Here is a 19,412-nt window from a genome sequence, read left to right on the forward strand (position 1 = left end):
CAGTTGTTGTTTTTTCCTTCCTGCCTTTCCTTTCCTCCCAGGAAACAGTCAGCAGCAAGTTATTACTCAGAGTGATGACGTGATCCCCAGCTCCAGGCCTTGGAGACAGGTTTTGGGCCAATAAGGGTGGCTGTGACACAACCACCCGTGCAGGGGGAAGGGGGAGGGCAGCACAGGAACCACATTCCCCCATGGATACAGGGAGACAAGTGTGACTGGAGCTGGTGACTTCATTCCTTGAGGAAACAAAGGCAGTCATGGGCAGCAGGGGATCCATTGTGATCTAAAGCTCTGGGCTCTGCTACTTCATTTCTGTCTGCTCTCGTTAAAAATTGAGCAAGAGAAGGGTTTTTTCCTGAAGTATTTGCTGCTTTGGGAGAAGAGGGTGACTGGAACACGTGGAGCAGAGCAGAACTAATGACAGAAAGCAGCTCTGATGAGGGACTTTTTATACAGGCAGAGAGTGACAAGACAAGGGGTGATGGTTTTAAACTGCCAGAAGGCAGGGTTAGGTGGGATATTGGGAAGAAATTCCTCCCTGTGAGGGTGGGGAGGCCCTGGCACAGGTTGCCCAGAGAAGCTGTGGCTGCCCCATCCCTGGGAGTGTCCAAGGCCAGGGTGGATAAACCTGGAGCAACCTGGGCTGGTGGAAGGTGTCGCTGCCCATGGCAAGGGGTGGAATGAGATGATGTTTAAGGTCCCTTCCAACCCAAACCATTCTGTGATTTCAAGGCTGAGGAGCCTCTGGAGTCACTTACCTAATTCCCAGACCCTTCTATTGTGACACCAGCAAAGAGACCTCAAGGAAAACTTAAGACATACAGAGACATGTCTTAACTAAAACCACAACACACTTCCACACTCAGGCTGGGATTGGAGCTCCAAATCCTGCCTCCAACCCCAGCCTCTCTTCTCCTTTGTCCAAATAAACCTGGGTAAGGCTCTCCTTCCACCTGCATCTTTCCTTCCTGACTCAGAAAATCCGTATCTCCCCCGGAACAACCATCCCTCCCTCACCTCCCCAAAAACAAGGCACACCAAAACGTGACCTCAGTGCTGCCCAGCCCAGCTGCACGCTCAGGAAGTGGAAGTGTGGAGACAAAAGCTGCCTGAGACAAGAACACAGAAATAGATAAAACCCCCACCAGCGCAGAGATCAGAGAGGCAGAGGATGAAAGGGCAGGAAATGGGTTTCCAATTGCAGGGAGCAGGTACCAAAGGCAACAAAGTGTTTGGAGAGGGAAGGGTTTACCACTGAGCTGCAGTTGGATCAGGGAATGTGGTGCCCGTGTGTTTTACAGCAGCCACGTGGTTTTGGCACTGTCAAACTGTCCAGCTCTGGGCCAGCACTCAGGAACAGCCCACAATGGGTATAGGGTATAGGGTGACTCCCTCTTGCACAGAATGCAGCAAAATAAAAGGGTTTGGCCAAAGTCACTCAAAACATCCACCTCATCCCGAGCTGACAGTGCCCTGAGAGGTGCCTTTGCTGCCTGCTCCAGCTCCACCACTCTGTCACAGATGTCAGTGCAGTCCCAGCTGCCTTTGGCCAAGGATCCTGAAGGAACTGAGTTCCTAATGACTTGCAAACAGGAATCCCAACAGGCAAACTCAAAGACTGGTCATGACTTACCCCTTCAGATGTCAGTCCAGAGCAAAAGCAGCTCACGAGGGCAGGCAGTGATGTCAGAGGCTGACCCTGATCTGGGAGATCTGGGAGATGCAGACCCTGGAAATTCTGTTTTGCCAGCCTGGAAGCAAACAAACCCATCACCATCCTTTTTTTTTTTTCCAAGGCCCACATGACCAGTGCTCCCAGCTGTGTTCCTGTGTCACCCACGTGCTGTGACAAACACGGGTCAGCCCCAATCAGGTCTGTCCCTTGGGCTTTTGGCCACGTGAGAGCTCCTGGCAGAGAGGAGCTGAAAGGTCCTGGTTTCCTCTGTTCCACAGGGCCAGTGGTTCCTGTGAGATAGCAGGGCCATGGACACCTGTCATGGAGGCCCTGAGGATGTGCCTCACATTTCGGGTTTGTTCCGGATATGAGCTGTGAGCTCATTTATATTCAGAAATCAGGCTGAAGGAAACACAAATACCACAAGGCTGGTCAGAGCAGAGGCTGGTATTAGAAAAGAATAAATGAAAATCATCTCTTTTACTCCCTTCTATTTCCCAGAATCACAGAGTAGTTGGGGTTGGAAGGGACCTCTGGAGATCCAGGCCCTTCCATGGGGTCACCTTTCTACTGCAACACCAGGCACAGTGTTCAAGTGATCTGAGTATTTACAGGGCTGCAATAAACCATACACTGTGTTGGATTAAAAATACAAGTTAAAATGCATGAAAAGCACCCTGGGAAACGCTACATGTTGCTTCTAAACCCCACTGCCCAGGCTGTGACCAACTCGTGGGTAAATCCATCAGTGCCAAAGAGCATTTTCCCTTTGTCCCCTGCCCTCACCACCCTTCCATGGGGTCATTTTCCTTCCTGCTGAGAACTGGCTGCAGCTTCCTCTGGGGCCCACCACCACCACAGCTCTTCAGTCAGCTCAGTGATCTGCACTGAGCAGGGCAGGTCCCTCCCTTCCCCACCACGCTGAGCTCTTTATCTCCACCACCCGCTGCCCCAGGAAGTGTGGGAGCGGAAAGCAGAGCCAAGGCCCTGCACAGCAAACCTGATGTCACACAGCCTGCCCTGAGCTGCTCAGCTGGGCAAAACAACCCCTGGGCAGCACTTCTGCACCACTCCAGGCACTGAGATGTTGAGAGAGACCTCACAGCTCATGGCAATGCATCTTTAAAGCGTTGTAACAAGAACCTGAATTCGTGGACTAAAAGGACAAACACGTCTAAAAGTTTCAGAGCACCAGCAAGGGGAGGACTGAACACATTGGCAAGAGTCTGTGCAGGGTTCAGCCACTGAAGAGCACAGAGTTAAGGGTCACAGGCTGAGCTAGAGGTGAGGAAGGCTCCTCTGGAGCAGCAAAGGACACTGCAGGCTGTGGCTGAGCAGCCTCCAGATTCCTCAGTGAGTGTCTTGCTCTGGTGAGGGCAAGGACAGAACCTGCCCTCACAGCACCTGCTTGAGAAAATGGGTTTTGCCAGCTCTGTGGAACACCAAATAAAATGGCAAAAGAGGAGCCAAGAATGCAAGTGTCAAGTGCCAAGCTGGAGGAAACAACTTTGTAAACACCTTGTTCCTGCGTCCCCCTGCAGCTCTGGGCCTGAACTCCCCACGGTCACTCGGGGCTGAAAATAAACCAAGCCTTGTTAAACAGAGGGCAGCAACAGAGCTTTCTTTAGAAAATGCAGGTGTGGAATGTGACCTCTTCTCCATGTGTAGCAGGCCCACAGTAGGCTGGGATGACTGGGCAACTGCAGATACGTTATGTAGGGTTGTCAGAAGAATGGCAGCTTTGTGGACTTGGGGAAGAGCAGGGAAAAAAGGAAGTTGCTATGGATATAACACAGAAAAATGTTAACACACTGGAATTGGACCAACAGAGTGTTCAGATCATTTGTATGACACCAAGTTACCTGTCTTCAGAGCAGAAAAATCAGGCTTTCCTTCTCTGATGAGTCAGAGGTAATTGCTCTCCATGCTCAAGGCACAGTGACTCATTACAACCAAAAAAGCATAGCTCTGAGAGTTAATAATCTGTGTTTTCATGGGCACTTGGCATTAGCAAGGAACTATTCACACTAAGGTGATCTTTGCAGGAAGGGCCAGCACATCACCTGTGCACTTCAGTGACATGATGACACCAAGATTTCACACAGCACTCAGGGTAAGAGACATTCCCAGAAAACTAAAATGGGGTGGAAAGAAAACCGTGGTGTCAGGAGAGCTGTGCAGACACCAAACCATCGAGTGCCCCTTCAGAATAGTGTCAGATGAGCATGACATGGCAGCTAATGTGGTAAAATAGAGGCTTAAGAACACAAAGGCAAAGCTGCTGCATGGGGAAAATAGCACAGACAGTTATCAGAAGTGACTGGGAAAAATGGGCAGAGGTGGGGAATGTACTTTTCCAGCAGGGGATCCTGCTGGTGTGTTCAAGGCCCTGGAGTTTGGTGGGCTCAGGTTGCAGCAGAGCTCTGCTGAACACGTCCCCAGTGCAGAGGCAGTGCCTGATTTCAGCACTGGCTGACGAGCAGCACTTAATGAGGCTCTGCAGAGAAATCTCATGGCACACATTTGCACAGTACCTGCCAAAACCAGCCCTGCCTTCCCAGAGCTGTTTGCCCTTCACTTTTCCTTCAGCAGCAAAATGAACCTTCAGATGAACGTGCTTTAGGGAAGCAATCCTCACCAAAACACAGAGGGGAGGGATTTGGGGCTGGGGAGAGGAGATTACAGAACATAAAGGATGCTGTGTGTCTTCAGGACTCCTTTGCTGTTACAAGAGGCAACAAACCCCTCCTTCCACACCACAACAGCATGACCCAGGTTAGGATTTTCACAACCTGTGCTCCCTCATGCCAGTCCTGTTTTCCCATTTCTCCAGGCTGTCGAGGTCCCTCTGACTGGCAGCACAACCATCAGGTGTTAAATAACCCTGCACAGCAAAGGCTTTAGACTCAGTTTTACAGAGATCTGCCAGTGAAAAAAACCCAACAACAAAACCTTCCTGCCCCTCCCACCCCCGGGGCTGTATTTTATTCTGTGCTGGGCCCTGACACATCACTTTTGCTGTGCCTGCAACAGGAGTTTGCAAGAGGAATGACACCTCCACAAAAGAGCCACAGGCACGTGGCTGAACAAATCACTGGCGTTGGGGCACACACACAAAGTGCAGCAAACCATAAAAGATGCAACTATTTACTGCCCAATAATGCCTAAACAGAGTTAGCTGGTTTTGCAGAGGAAGGGGGAGCACCAGGGAGGGTGCAAAAGATTAAAGCTGGCTGGAAAATATGTGGGTTTGTTTTGGTGGAAACTTTATGAATTGCTCCAGTGTAGAATCAGGTGTGGAAGTGATTTCACTGCAATTATACAGTTACATAAAAAGGCTAATAATAATCAGAAAAGAATCTGAATTCCTTGTTTTATTAGATGAAAACATCAATCTTGTTTCAGTTATTTAGTAGGTGATAGAGTTGTAGCCCTCTGGCCACAATGATAAGATCACATTGCAAATAAATAAGAGAATGGTGAACAGAAAGAAGAGGAATCACAGTTCCATGAGTGTTTTTCAGGATACATTTCAGGGTATTTCCTGTACATTCCAGCACATTTTACAATATGAATTCAGAGCAGAACAACCACCCATTCCAGTGTAGAACTCAGGTTCTGAAAAAGAGACACATCCCTGCAGCAGGAGGAGGCAGCTTTCACCCAGGCTTTTCTTTGGCTAATAGCAAGGTGTTAATTATTTATTTGTTTAATTAATACTGGTAACCCCAACTAAAGAGACCAACAAGGCCAAAAGAATGCTTAACCCTTTAGTGCTACCAAGGACAGGCAAGAAGTGCAAGATGAAAGAGGATCAACATCAATGGCCTATCCCAGAATTCCCAAAAAGCTGAGGCAGTAGAAGTGCTGCAGCAAAGTGAAAACTGCACAGGCAGTAAAGGAACAAACCTCTGATTCCACTGAACTGGAAGAAGCTGAAAGGCTTCACATCTTTCACAATCAAGTTCTCAGAGGAGCAAACGAGAAACGTACAGTACAGGAACTGATTCAGTGAAAAGAGAAAATAGATGAGCAGACAGCACTGGATTAGTTTCTTATTTCAAGCTGCAATCCCTTATTCTGGCACCCAGCTGCACAACATACCCTGAGCCACACCAAAGAGTCAGGGAGGAAATAAAAAAAAAAAAAAATCACTAAGAAGAGAGGAAGAAAAGTTTTCAGCACCTCATCAGTTACAGCAGCTTCTGGAGCTCAGTATTTTAAAACAGAGTCAGAAATCAGTGCGGGAATGGGAGAGCTTGGGAATTAACACTGACACTGGCTGAGAGCACCTTGGATTCTGGCTGAGAGCATCCCCTGGGGAAGCAGCCTGGCAGAATCCCCTTGGGAAAGCAGCCCAAACCCAGCAGTGCAATTTTAAACTCTTAGTGTGACTCTACCAGGGACATGAAACCTTTCAGCACGTCACAAACCTTCCACGTGAGCTGCTGACAGACACCTCATTTAAATTAAGGAAAAATCCAATTAGCTGTATGAAATCAGTTTGCCAAAAGCCCAGAGGATGATTCACCTCTTACTGGTGAGTGACTGCTGCTGATAGCTCAGATTTTTAAGTGACTACCAATTTCAGAGGCTTAAAGAAAGTGCTGACAAAATTAATATCAGATAATTGGCTGCACGTCAGACCAGGGAGGAGCAGAAATGGGGGTTGGTTGTTGTCTTTTATCCAGGTTCTGTGGCAAACTCCACATCTTCCCAAAGCAGCAACCAGCAGTTTTTTTTCCCTCTGTATGTAAATCACGATACACAAGCCCCAAATTCCAGGTGGAGCTCAATGCCCAGCACAGAACTGCACCTTCAGCCCAGCCCCCTGTGTCCCACAGGCCACCTCAGCAGCTGCTCCTCTCAGGGTGTCTCTCACAGCTCGTGGGAGCTGGAGTGGGGCTCTGGAAGAGTGTCAATGTCACAGTTCTTGATGAGCTGAAAGAGGAACTCGACCTGTTTCTCATAATTCTCAACAGAGATTCTCTCATTCAACCCATGGATCCTGGAAGAAAAAGAGGAGTGGTTTTTATTCCAGTGTGTATTTGTGACCCTCCTGCACATACCCACTTGCCTGTTGGCTTCATAAAACAATGTACATCATAAAAATACAGGAATATACAGCAAATTCTGCACTATAAGCAACCCAAATTTACTGATTTCTAAGGCTCAGAGCAAAACAACTATGTCTATGGTGCATGTGGAAAAAAATTCCTAACACTATTCCAGCTCTCTGCCCATTTCTTGGCCAGTTATGTCCCTGTCCTGTACAGCCAGAACACTCTTCTGCATCATCTGCACCTCAGTAAAATGACACATCTAACATGTGCTAAATGAACAAATAATCCCTTGCATGATGATGTTGTTACCACTTTACTTCAGGAAACCCAATTTCCAGCTGTAAGGTGCAAATCAATTCAGAGTGGAATGTGTCCAAAAATATGAATAAATCTCCTGGACAAGGCCAACTACCAGAACACCACCTTCCCCACTCCTGCCCCACAGAGACCTCCACAGCATTGCTGAACTACCAAATGAAACACCTAAATGAGCCCTGCCTGCGTTTGAAGGAACAATTAGTAAGGGCTGACACTCTCCCAGGGTGATTTCCACCCCGATTAGAGCAGCACCCAAATCTGCAGGAAATGGGTGGCCCGGCCGAGCGTGAGGCCGCGCCGCCGGCACGCCAAGGTACACAAGGCTGGGTTTCCTCCTGCCTGATGCAGATGGATCTTGTCTTTCCCTGCTCCCCAGCCCAGCAGCTGCCCACAGCAGGCAGAGCTCAGTACCTGGGGAGATCCTCTGCTGTCAGGAGCAGCGGGTTGAAGCGGTAAATGGCGTTGGTGACGTTGGTGAAGTGCCTGCTGTCCGTGTTTCCAATGCACGTGCCTGGAAAACAAGCCCCGGGTTCACTCTGCATCACAGCAGCAGTTTAACGACCCACATTTCCCCCAGGAGAAGGGAAAGGCAGCTGATAACAGCTCTGTGTAGCCACTGCCGACACCAAAAGCACTGGAAACAGTGGGTTGGTACATCCTGGAAGGACATTCTCTCCTCCAGCAACAGGAGCTGAACACACAATTCAGTCTAAGAACAGCCATGACACTCAGCCTCTCCCAAAATTTAAGCTTCAAACTGCAGTCCAACAAACACTGCAGAACTGGGAAGGAGCTGCAAGAAAGGGAAGGGGCTGGGATCCTAAGGAACAATACAGAAAAGCAGGAATGGCTTTGCCAGCTATGAAAACAATAAAAGATGAACTAAAGCAAGAAGACCTCCTCCTCTCCCTCACAATCCCTTTCTTCCCTGAAGAGATCCCTTTGTATGTGCAGAGAGTCCAATTCAAGGCTCATTGTTTCTGTCAGCTTCCTGTTTGCTTTTTTACTTCCACTACTAAAAAAACCCAACATGAAAACTTTTAAAGCATAAAGAGGGAACGGAATAAAAAGAGGAAAAAACAGCTGTTTCCAGTAGTTAACAGCTGGGGTGGAGAAGTACACAGCAAATGGAAACAAATGGGGGAGGGGGCAGAGAAAAGCAGGGCAGAAGCTGGAGAGGAAACAATTATCATGTGCCTGCTGTTACCTGGGACTACACTGTCAACATCTGGGAAAGTATCCAGAATGGTTTTTTGAAAAATATGGACTGCAAATGTCTGCTCATCCCAAGGACTGATGGGGAGTGGATCAAAGGCCTCTACTACATCAATCTTCACTCTGTCATCAGCAATGGTGTTTCTGACTGCCTCCAGCACCTGTGGGTAAAGCACAGAGATTAAATGAGCACAAGAAATGAGAAAGCATCCCTCAGAGACATCAGAAGACATTCTGCTTCCAGAAAACATTTGCCTGTGAACTGTCAATTGTGGCTGCAAATACAGATGATAGTTAAGACTGAAACTGCGTGTCAGCCTCTCTTCCTCTTCTTCAGGGGATTCTGCTACTTCAGCTGAATTTTTTAACCCCAGTGCAATCAGTGTCTCAAGGTGTTCATGAACTGCTTCAATCCTGAAAGGCAGGGGGTCAGCCTGCTGCTGTTGGGAGTTATGTCATCCAAATCATCCAGAAAATTCCACAATCACACCTGATCCACGTGCTCTTTGGCACCAAAGAGTTTGGAGATCTGAGGCCCCCAGAGGGGGGCAGTGGGTACCTCAGCAGCCGTCTCGGCCGAGTGGATCCGGAAGTTCACCGTGGCTTTTGCAGAAGGAGGGATGACATTTACCTAGAAAAAAAAGGAAGGACCAACATTAAAAGGAAGTTAAAAACTGATTAAAATGCCAACTGCAAACTCAGAAACTCAAACAACTCCAGGCCTCAGCCTAATGCTTCACTATTTCCACTTGGTGTGATATCTCCTTCTGTGTTAAAATACTGTAAATCTCATCTAAAATGCAGAGAAATACACAAGGGAATATTCATAAATTCAACAAAAATGAAATTAGCTCTTATATAGAAGGTTTTATCTTGAGCTAAGCCCTCTCCCTTCAGAAACTTTACACTGAGAAGTTCTGAAACTTTCTTTTGGTTTCCTTTTTAAGCACTACTTCCATCTCATTATCATGTTACTTTCCCCCAAATATGAGATATAAGTCGCTTAACAAATGATGTTACTGAACACACATAACTCTTCTTTTCTACAGAATGATTATTTATAGCTTTGTTAAACAAAAAGTGTATAATCTTTAGGAAAAAAACATACAAGTAACCAGGGTGTCAGTTCTCTCCTGGCCACTCCGTGTCACTGTTCAGCCACTGCATCTTTGTTTTCTTGCCCAGTGATGCTTTTCAGTAACAGATTTTTCCAGGGACACACCAAACAGCCTGTTTATTTTCCAGGGCTACAGTATTTTTGAACAGCTACACCTCCTTATCAGGGCAAGATCTGGCTGTATCAGCCAGAAGCTGTTATCTCTCAGTCCAAGGTGCAAACTAACCCTGCTTAAGGCAAACACCAGACCTGTCCTACAAACACGAGACCCCACCTGGGCCAGGGAAGTGCTTATGACTGTGAGTTTCAAATACTGTCATTGATATTTTGTAGGATTACACAGAAAAGTCTTTCTTATCAGTCCTAAAGCATTAACAATCTTAAAGCTGGTTGACAGAGATCAGAGACTTCTGAAAGGAAGCAGTTTTCAAGCGTAGCCAAATCCAAGCCACATCTGAAGAAGGGATGAGACTGGTGGTGACAGGTGGTGACAAACAGGGCCCATACTGATCTTATAAATGGATATAAATAGCTGGAAATCAAATGTCCTAACTGTCTCATCCTATTACATGGAGAAAAATGCATTTGAAACTACCTTGATTCCTGCATTAAACACGGTGACTGCGGTCGTCGTTCGAATCAGGGCGTTGGTGGAAGGTTTCGAGGCAAGAACTCTTAAAAAACAGAAACAAACAAACAAAAATTTTCAAAGAAGTTGAATATTCCTAAAACATAAGCACCACAATTCTACAGGCAATAAGCTGAGTGATGGCTTGTTCAATTAACACAGTGCTTATTGACAGTAAGCCACTGAATTGTCTGAACTGTAAAATAACTGTTTTCCTGGGAAGACTAGAAATGGCTTCCTCTTTTAAGGTTTATCAAGGATCTGTTTTCTTACCTGCTGACAATAGGTGAAAACAGCCACAGATTGCTCATGATGAGATTGAGAGGAAACCTGAACTAAGGGGAAGAAATAAAGCCACAAATCAGCAAGTTTCTGGTTCTCAAGAGCACAGCGGAGTCACTTGGCTACGGCTGAAACAATTATCTGGGAGAAAGGCCAGCTTAAGTCTCCTCCTTTCCAGGACCTAGCTGTGCTCTAAATTCATAAGCTGGGTTACTCTTCACTTATTAATATGGAAATCTGGGAATGAAATCAAGCTGCTTTCCTCACCTCTGCTGCAAGGTGCTCCATAGTCATGAGCTCTGGCCCGTGGCCAAAGAGGTTGCGCAAGGGATTCTGCTCCAGTCTACAAAACAAACAGCATTTGGAATTTCAAAACAAAAAAAAATAAATAAATCTCTGGCTGTTATTGCTCCAGAAGGTTGACAGGAATTTGATTTCTGAATTATATTTGAGATGCAATCACACTTAGCTCTCATGGTGAGTGAAGCTGCGAGCGCAGCTCCACAGATTTCTGGGCATTCCAGGCATATGCAAAGACTTTCTTTGAAAAACAGCTGAAAAAATCCTGAAGCCTGACTCCTATAAATACATGGAAATCTAGGAAAACATCCCAGCAAATTCCACCATGCCTGGACATACTAAGTTTTTCTAATATATATATTTATTAGCCAATTTGGTATCTACACAGACACGTAAAGAGACGATTTATGCAGTCACATTATGACTCTACATCATGTTTACTGGCTTGGAGAATTACCAGCTGAGGCAGCAGGCATGTGCAGGAATAAATTCCAGAGAAATCCTGCAACCCAGACAAAGGAATCTCTATTGCCACAGAGTAAATTAGGGTAGACAGCACTTGTCTTGCTTTTAAAGAATCAACTGACACTGGGAACAGCTGAAGTGAAAAGACACTGCAGACACCTGGCAATTGTCCCTTTGCTGGGAGTTGTATTTCTGCCCTTCAAAGTGAGCTACAAACTGCAATTTCAAATATATTGACAGGAATTTGAAAAAGACTCTAAGTAGATATATTAAAAAAGTCACATAACAGTGACCTGGGAGTCTGCTTGACTGTCTTTGATGTTGGATGACAGGAAACTCTCACCTGGACATGGCTGCTGCAAGAATGCCAATACTTGTCTCCTTAGGAGGAAAGGATGAATGTCCTGGCTCTTTTTCCACAGTGAAGTTCAGTGTCATTGAACCCTTTTCTGTGACAGCAATTCTGCTCAGTGATACATAAATAAGTCAATAAATAAACAAATAAATGCTTCATGCAACCCCAAACACACACACACAGGCTACAGATAAAAATAACTACTCTGTGTAATTTTGGTATCATAAAAAACACCCAAGAGGCAGCAACAACGAATCATTATCACAATATTTAGATGTCTGGAGGGCTGATGTCTTGGCTGCTTCTCCCCAGCACAAAATTAAAATGCTTGCAAGGGCTAAGGGGAACATTCTGCTTCTGTCAGCACAGCTGTGATGGACAGCAAGCAAAGGTCCTTGGCTTGCACTTTGTGCCACTGATGCAGCTTTTAGCAACACCAACGCTGCCCCACACCTTGAAAACATACTGCAGTGACATTAGCAAGGTCATTAATCACTAATTAATTATTGCAAATGAATCACTTTCATCAGGAGCACTTGTGTTCTCCTTACAGAGCCACCGGCTTCTTCACTCCTGCGACGATCCCGTCCAGCACCGCGCTTCCCTCGTCCAGCAAGAAGGAGAGTTTCACCCCTCTGGATTCCAGCAGAGCTGCAATTTTCATTGCTCCCTTCCTACCAGACACCTGGGAGAATCCAGACAGAGGAATTGTTTAGATTGAGGCATGTCATCAGGAGGAATCCTGGAAAACACCTCGCTGCTGACAGTGCCTGTGCTACAACCCCACGACTGCAGGGAATCCCCTGGGGAACAGCTCCAGAGAAGCCTGTTCAGAGAAGATTCTCCCAGCAAAATTCCCTGGAGATTGTTAATGGCCTGCTAGCAGATGGATTTATATCCACACTGAAGAGTGTTCTCATTCACCAGTCACTCAGTGTTGCTTGAACTTCTCCTGGTTCTTAGACACAATATCTCAGAGCTATAAGCTCCACGAATTAGCCATTTTAAACATATTCATTTTAACTATGAACAATTGTCTATTTTTTGAAAATGCATAAACAAACCCACCACACCTGTCTCTCTGTACCATTAAGTGGAACATTTCTGTTAGTTCTTCCTGATCATTTGGAACAACCCTATGAATCTTAACCCAGCTTTTTATGTCCACCCAAAAACGTGACTCCTGCTGCACCTTCCTTGCAGGAAAGAATCTGAACTACCAGAACACAGAACTCCTGTGTTCTTTTCTCTTTCCTCATCAGACCAAACCCTTTGTCAACGTCACTTAAAGCCAAACAATCAATCTATAACTCTGCCCTCGTGCCTGACACAGTATCTACCCACAGAACCAAGAAAAACAGGGAAGACGTTCCAGCTAAACAATGTTGAAGAAATTAAAGCCTTGTTACCTACAGGAACAATGCAAACAACCTGTTATTTCAGTGACAGGAGAGAAAATCACCTCTTCATCGTGCCCAATGCCAACGTAGAAGGATCGGCGGGGTCTGTAATTTCTCCTCAGCAGAAATTCCAGAGCTTGCAGAATTCCCTGCAGGAAAAGCAGAACGTGTTGTACCATCCCTGGGTGTTAAGAAGGAGAATAAATGTAAAAGAATGCAGTGTGATGTAAGAGAAGTGTGATGCTTTCACAGCCCTTAAGGAGATTTTGTTCTGCTCACAGCTGAGCGTTGATTTCTACGGCTCCTACTGAGGATATTCCCATTCCCTGGAAAAAACACTGCAATGTTTGTGTCCATGAGCATGGCAAAGTTGTAATTATCCAAGGAATTCACTGTTCCCTGAAACTGCCTGTCCCACACACACATTGGCTCTGCCCTGAGCCACCAAATGCAGTGATTTTAATGAGCAGTGTATTTTGTACCAGAAGGGCCAAGACAACAGAAAAAAACCCGAGAAACTTAATGTGAAGAATGAGAAATCAAATCTACCATTAATTTTTCACATCAGAAGAAATAACATCTTGGCAGTGCCCGTTTTTGCCACGTTCACTGAAATTGCTCATTTTTTGGGTCCCTTTGTGGAGTTACTTCTGCAGTTCACAGTAGGAGGAAGCACCAAACCAAATTTTCAAGTTTCAAAAATTGATGATTAAATAACCTGAAACTTTCTAGGAGTGTGGCCTATGTCACAATAAGCAGTCACAGCATCCCTGACATTGGTTTGCTAAATATTTGTTTAAATCCTTAATCACCACAAGGCACAAAGGGCCATTTTCCTTATTAATTTTTCCATCAACCTTTCCCCAATGAGAAATCTTGCCCAGATCGATCTTTTCTGTATTTTATTCCTCCAAAATGTACTTAGTACAACAGCTCTTTGTTCTGCCACAGACTGGATAAAAGACACAGGGTTATTTGTCTATCCTATTAAATAAACATTATTTATTTTGAAACTCAAGCCTTTTAAAAGGGCCAAGTTTGGCTTTGAATGCCTGTGTGACACCTGGGAAAAAGGAAAAGGTCTACCCCTGATTTCAAACACAACATTTGACACACAATCATGGAATGGTTTGGGTTGGAAGGGGCAGTGAAGATCATCCAGTCTCACCCCCTGCCATGGGCAGGGACACCTTCCAGTAGCCCAGGTGGCTCCAACCTGGCCTTGGACACTTCCAGGGCTGGGGCAGCCACAGCTTCTCTGGGCAACCTGTGCCATAAAACTTTAAATATGCCATTTAACCAAATACATCTGCATCTGGGAACATGTTCTTCTGACTCTTCTAAGAGCTTAAACTCTGCTTTCTTCAGTAATCGTGGTCACTCCATCTCTAGGAAGAGCTGGGAGAACACTGCAGGGCTCAGGAAATTATCACTAATTAATTTACAGGGGAGCAAGAGAGACAATATAGTGGATTCCAAGAGAACAGACTCCTCCAGTTTACCCTTTGCAGGCTTTTATCTTGCTGAAATGACATTACCAAGAGGACGTACTATGGCAGAGTTTTTGTTATCCAGCGTTCCTCGTCCATAGATGAAACCTTCGTGCTCTGCAGCTGAGAAAGGAGGGAAATCCCAGCCCTCGGGGGGAGCAGGCACAACATCCATGTGTGCAAGCAGCATATAGGGCAGCAGGTCAGGGGCAGAGCCCTGAACAGTAAAGAGGTGGCTGTATGTCCCTACAATTTCATGCTGGATGAACTTTGAAGAAAATACAGCCGGGAAGACTGTTAGGGAAAAAAATTAAAAACACGTGTAAAAGAAAAATTAACAGTAATGTGCAATGCTATCATTGTATATCCCGTAGAGCTGTCACCTACTTAGCCTCAGGGGAGCACTGCAAATAAGACTGATCACAGGAGAGAACAGAAGTTCTCACACTTGTACCAATCCATCTCACTCTGTATTTAAAACTTTCCTAAACAAACCAGGAATTCTCAGTGCTGGAGCAATGATGGGACTGCCAAAAAAAGGCTGAAGCAGCAGCAGTTATCCTCTTTTCTTTTCCTCTAATGGCATTTAACCATCTCAAGGACCAAACACCACCAGTGCAAAAAGTTGTTTAAACCTTCTCTGTTCAAGCTTTGGCCACGGATACCCCAAAAAAATACACATGTGCCAGTTCTGACAGGTCTTTCTTCAGGAAAAACAAACTAAAAATCTGTTCCACTGTATTCAGGAACCATATATACACTCTCCAGTTTGTTTATGAAAATGCAATCAAGCAGCAGAGATTGCTGAGAATGAAAGTTTAGTACCTTGCTGAATGTAACTCCCAAATTCTGCCATGGCCGTTGTATTCAAGTCATCTGGAGACACAGACACAGTTGGGATTTTAATGGCACCTTCAATGAAACACAAACCAGAAATCACTCAGCACTTGAAATCAAACAATACTTAAATGGCCATTTGAAAAGGGGAAGTATATTCATGTTCCTGAATATTTCCCAGGAGCTTTAAACATTATTTCACAGCACAGCACGAGCTGCCACTATCAAAAAAGACTGATGTGCTTCAGCTGAGCTGTGCACATGCAGCCACCAGGATTTCCTCACAGTTCAGCCAAGGCATTTCTGTAGATAATTTGACTCCACTTTTCATCCTGAAGTGTTGAATGATATCATTAGAAATGCTACTGCCCAGGAGCAGCTGCAATTTGCTTGGGTGATCTGATTCCTCATAGGCATAAACTACTCTGGCAGCTGAACAAGCAGCTTAGTTGGCAGTTCAAGGTCCTTTCTCAACAGTAACTTGTGTTGTGATGGCAAGAGTGTTATTACACAGACTGCTTTAACTATTAAAATATATAAACAGACAGGTCTTTTGTTGGTTCTTTTAGTCTGCTCTGTCATTTAAACAGGCTCAGACACAGCTGCTCTCCAACATCCAGCCACTGTGCTGCAGAACACGGGTTTAACTTAGTCCCAGTCCCAGCTGCCTTTCCCAAGAGCATCTGTCAAGTGAGGTTACAGATTCTTTTGAGGTCTTGTGACTCGACAATTAACACAAAAATCTATTGTGACCCTTCATTTTCCCATTAAAAAAGTATGCAAACATGATTTGCTAGGCAATAAATCCTACAAACCAGCAAGGTATGAGATTTACACACCCAAGCCCTACCTGAACAGTGCAGGGCTATCATTTTATGCCAGATTGTGGTTTCCTGCACACTGCCAGCCCTCCTGAGATCTAAAACCCTCCAATCTCCTACGTCACACAGCACAAACACAGCAGCAGGGGTCACAGCCAGGCTGCCAGTGGTGAGCAAGAGAGGGAAAAAATCCCGACAGTGACTTATCCAGTGGATAAAGGGATGTCTGGAAAACACCCTCCCAGGTGCCTGGGGCTTTTCTGTGTGTACAAGCAGGGAATGGTGGAGAAAATCACCACTGGGTGAGACTTGGTTCAAGAGATTCACAGAATCACTGAGGTTGGAAAAAACCTCTGAGATTATGGAGTCCAACCTGTGACTGATCCCCACCAGAGCACTGAGTGCCACGTCCAGTCCTTCCTTGGACACCTCCAGGGACTCCACCACCTGCCTGGGCAGCCCCTTCCAATGCTTGACACCCTTTTCCAGGAAGAAATTCCTCCTGATGTCCAACCTGACCCTCCCCTGGCACAGCTGGAGGCCGTTCCCTCTCCTCCTGTCCCTTGTTCCCTGGGAGCAGAACCCGAGCTCCTCCGGCTCCCCCCTCCTGTCAGGGGGTTGCAGAGCCAGAAGGTCCCCCCTGAGCCTCCTTTTCTCCAGGCTGAGCCCCCCCAGCTCCCTCAGTTCTCCTGCTGCTCCGTTCCCTTCCCTGGACACGCTCCAGCTCCTTCCTGAACTGAGTGGCCAGAACTGGACGCAGCGCTCCAGGTGCGGCCTCCCCAGTGCCCAGCACAGGTGACAAGCACCGCCCTGGCCCTGCCGGGAGCCAACACCCGCTCCCTCCCCGGCAAAGCACCCGAGGGGCGGCCGCCTCCACACCGGTCCCACCCTCGCCCTCAGGGGGGGCCACCGGCCGTGTCCGGGGGCCGAGGGGGGCACACGCCGTGTGCGGGCCCCCTCACCTCGCAGCGCCTCCTTCAGCTCCTGCCGCTCGCCGGCGCTGAAGGCGGCGGTGCCGGCGCTCCGCGCCCACAGCCGCGGGACCCCGGCCGGGGGCCGCAGAACGAAGGCGCGGAGCAGGACGGCTGTGGCCACCGCCAGCACCGCCGCGCCCAGCGCCAGCCCGGCCACCATGACCGCCCGCCGCCCGCCCGCCATCCCTGCACAGGCCGCGCCCGCGCCTGATGGGCGTGGCCCGGAGCCAATCACTACCCGCCTCGCCAGTGCGTTGGCCAATGGGGTTGCGGGGTGGGCGGGTTGTGCACGTCCCCTCCGCGGGGGCTGCTGGGAGTTGTAGTTTGGCACGGACATGATGGCGGCGGTTGGGGGTGGTTCCTTCAGCCCGCCCTGGAATCGCTGAGTCACGGGATGGTTTGAGTGGGAAGGGACCTTAAAGACCATCCAGTTCCACTGCCTGCCATGGGCCGGGACACCTTCCACTAGCCCAGGTGGCTCCAAGCCCCGTCCAACCCGGCCTTGGACACTTCCAGGGTTCCTTGGGAGGATCAGCCAGGACCAGGCTGAGGAACATCCCAAGGCAGCCACAGTGTCGTGCCCTGGGTGTGGCAGTCCCACTCCTGACAGGCTTTAAATCCAAAACGTGCCACTTCTTTCCATGATTCCACCAACCGGCACGATGGAACAGTTTTTCTTCTCTTCTTTACAGCTGTCCTGTAGTGGATGTGAAGATTTATCCCACTTTCCTGTGGCATAAACTGTCCCCGGATGCCAAATACCAGATGGGAACAGCCACGGAAATCCTTCTCTCAAATCAGCAGAAGCAGATGATTGTTCACATATTCTTTATTACCAAAAAAAAAAAAAAAGAACGAAACCAATATTAAATTAAATAAATTACAAGCATTTCTGAGCTGGTTATACATCATGCATTTACCAAGGAAGGCTTCAGAGCCATCACACATCAGCATCACTGTTATCTAAGAGCAATAAAGGGACACTGGAAGCTGAAAATTTCACCAGCGTGAATTTGAGCTTCCCTAATTCTCTGCCCAGGCACTTGGAAATTAAGCCTTTGGCCACATTGTGCCTCCAGCAGTGCTGATATTACATTTATTGCCAGAATTAACCCATGGCTGCAGAAATGAGGTTTCCTTCTGCCTGGGTCATCAGATTTCAGAGCAGTCGCTGCTGCTTTCTATCTGTCTCTCCTGACATCCCATCCCTTACACCTGTAGGAACTCCACAAAATACAATCTCTCTTTTCTGCACGGCCTGTTGCTCTGAGGCCCGTTGGACCTGAAATCAGCCTCCTGCAATGAATCCTGAAGGAAGAGCTGGAAATTGGAATTTTCCTCTTTTAATGTGATGCCACCTCAGAGACACAGAAATATTGATTAGGATGGCTTCTTGTTCCACTGCACCAACCTCTTTGTTGCTCTTTTTTTCAAAGGAGTGCTCAGACAGTAACAAAAGACCATGAGTAATCACCCTCAAAGGTCATTTAAGAGACTTAATCTCTTGAATTTTACCTTGTAGAACAAGCTAGCCATGGTTCTGGAGAAATCACTGCTATCTGACATTAAAATAAGGAATAACCATTAGCTAGTGGGTTTTTTCTCTTGGAAACTACCCTCCTTTGGTTTTATTATTCTCTCCTGCACCACATAATCAGGAACTGAGGTAGAGAAATGGTGACTTAGTTAATGAGATGTTGCATAAAACCAAGCTGGCAGGGTCCTGATGTTGTTTCCTTTAATGGCTGTCTAGCTGAGATGGTTCATGAAGCTCTTTTTTCCTTAAAAATGGGATATCTGGGGGCTGGAGGAAAATCCCACATTCTCTTCCCAGAAAGCCTTCAGCAATCTGCTGGTGAATCAGCTCATTAATGTCTAGGTACTCAAAAACTGTACATTAAAGCTTGCTCATATTTCTATTATCTTAGAGTAATAAAATAGAAATAACAGTTTAAAATATAATTTACTTTCATTATTTTAAGGCCCCTCTTTATTTTTTTTGCATTCATGGGAAGAAAACAGACTGCCCAGGTTTGCTTCCATTACTGTTCAGGTTTGTTTGGTGACTCCTGCATTTTATCCCAGTGCTGGAAATATTTTGTAGGGAGATTTGAAATGCAAACAAAAAATTGGTTTAGTTGCAATTAAAGACGTACAAGTGTGTGTCTTTATCCTAATTTTTTATACTTATTTTCATAAAAGCCATCCTTGAGGTTGAAATGAGCTGAAGAAAGAAGGGTCCCTTTAACCCTTGGCTTGCACTTGGAATTTTCAGGTTTTGTATTATCACCTTGTCATTACTGTCACAATCATCAGCACTGGCTAAGAAGGGAAGGCATCAGAAAAGGAAACTAAAATAGCAGTTGTTAAAAGCATCACTCAGATGTAAAAGAATGTCTGTCAGGTTTTTAGAAATGATGAAGATCTCTGCAGTCTGTCTCTGGGTCAGTGAGGCAGGCGAGTTTGCCTGAG

General features: G+C 46.5%; 1 protein-coding gene across 1 annotated transcript; it reads right to left on the reverse strand.

Annotated features, from left to right (window-relative positions):
- Nucleotides 1-5,031: 5,031 nt before the first annotated feature.
- Nucleotides 5,032-17,124, reverse strand: PM20D1 (peptidase M20 domain containing 1). The gene is made up of 13 exons (XM_027742999.2): nt 16,929-17,124; nt 15,134-15,220; nt 14,370-14,602; nt 12,881-12,967; nt 11,970-12,103; nt 11,407-11,526; nt 10,566-10,641; nt 10,290-10,351; nt 9,984-10,062; nt 8,831-8,902; nt 8,264-8,432; nt 7,468-7,567; nt 5,032-6,683 (listed from the first exon to the last, which is right to left on the reverse strand). The coding sequence occupies exons 1-13, from the start codon at nt 17,122-17,124 to the stop codon at nt 6,554-6,556; spliced, it is 1,545 nt and encodes a 514-aa protein (XP_027598800.1). The 3' UTR covers nt 5,032-6,553.
- Nucleotides 17,125-19,412: the final 2,288 nt, after the last annotated feature.

The sequence above is a fragment of the Pipra filicauda genome, unplaced genomic scaffold (assembly GCF_003945595.2).
Source record: "Pipra filicauda isolate LSUMZ 115617 unplaced genomic scaffold, ASM394559v2 scaffold599_size242720_pilon, whole genome shotgun sequence".
Taxonomy (NCBI): domain Eukaryota; kingdom Metazoa; phylum Chordata; class Aves; order Passeriformes; family Pipridae; genus Pipra; species Pipra filicauda.

Bases quoted from the DNA above. Each gene is read 5' to 3' on its own strand.
- PM20D1 (XM_027742999.2), bottom strand. From the start codon at position 17,124: ATGGCGGGCGGGCGGCGGGCGGTCATGGTGGCCGGGCTGGCGCTGGGC. The intron at 15,221-16,928 runs GTGAGGGGGCCC...GTTTCATTGAAG, and splicing joins GCTGAAGGAGGCGCTGCGAG to GTGCCATTAAAATCCCAACT. The intron at 8,433-8,830 runs GTACCCACTGCC...CTTTACCCACAG, and splicing joins CGGCCGAGACGGCTGCTGAG to GTGCTGGAGGCAGTCAGAAA.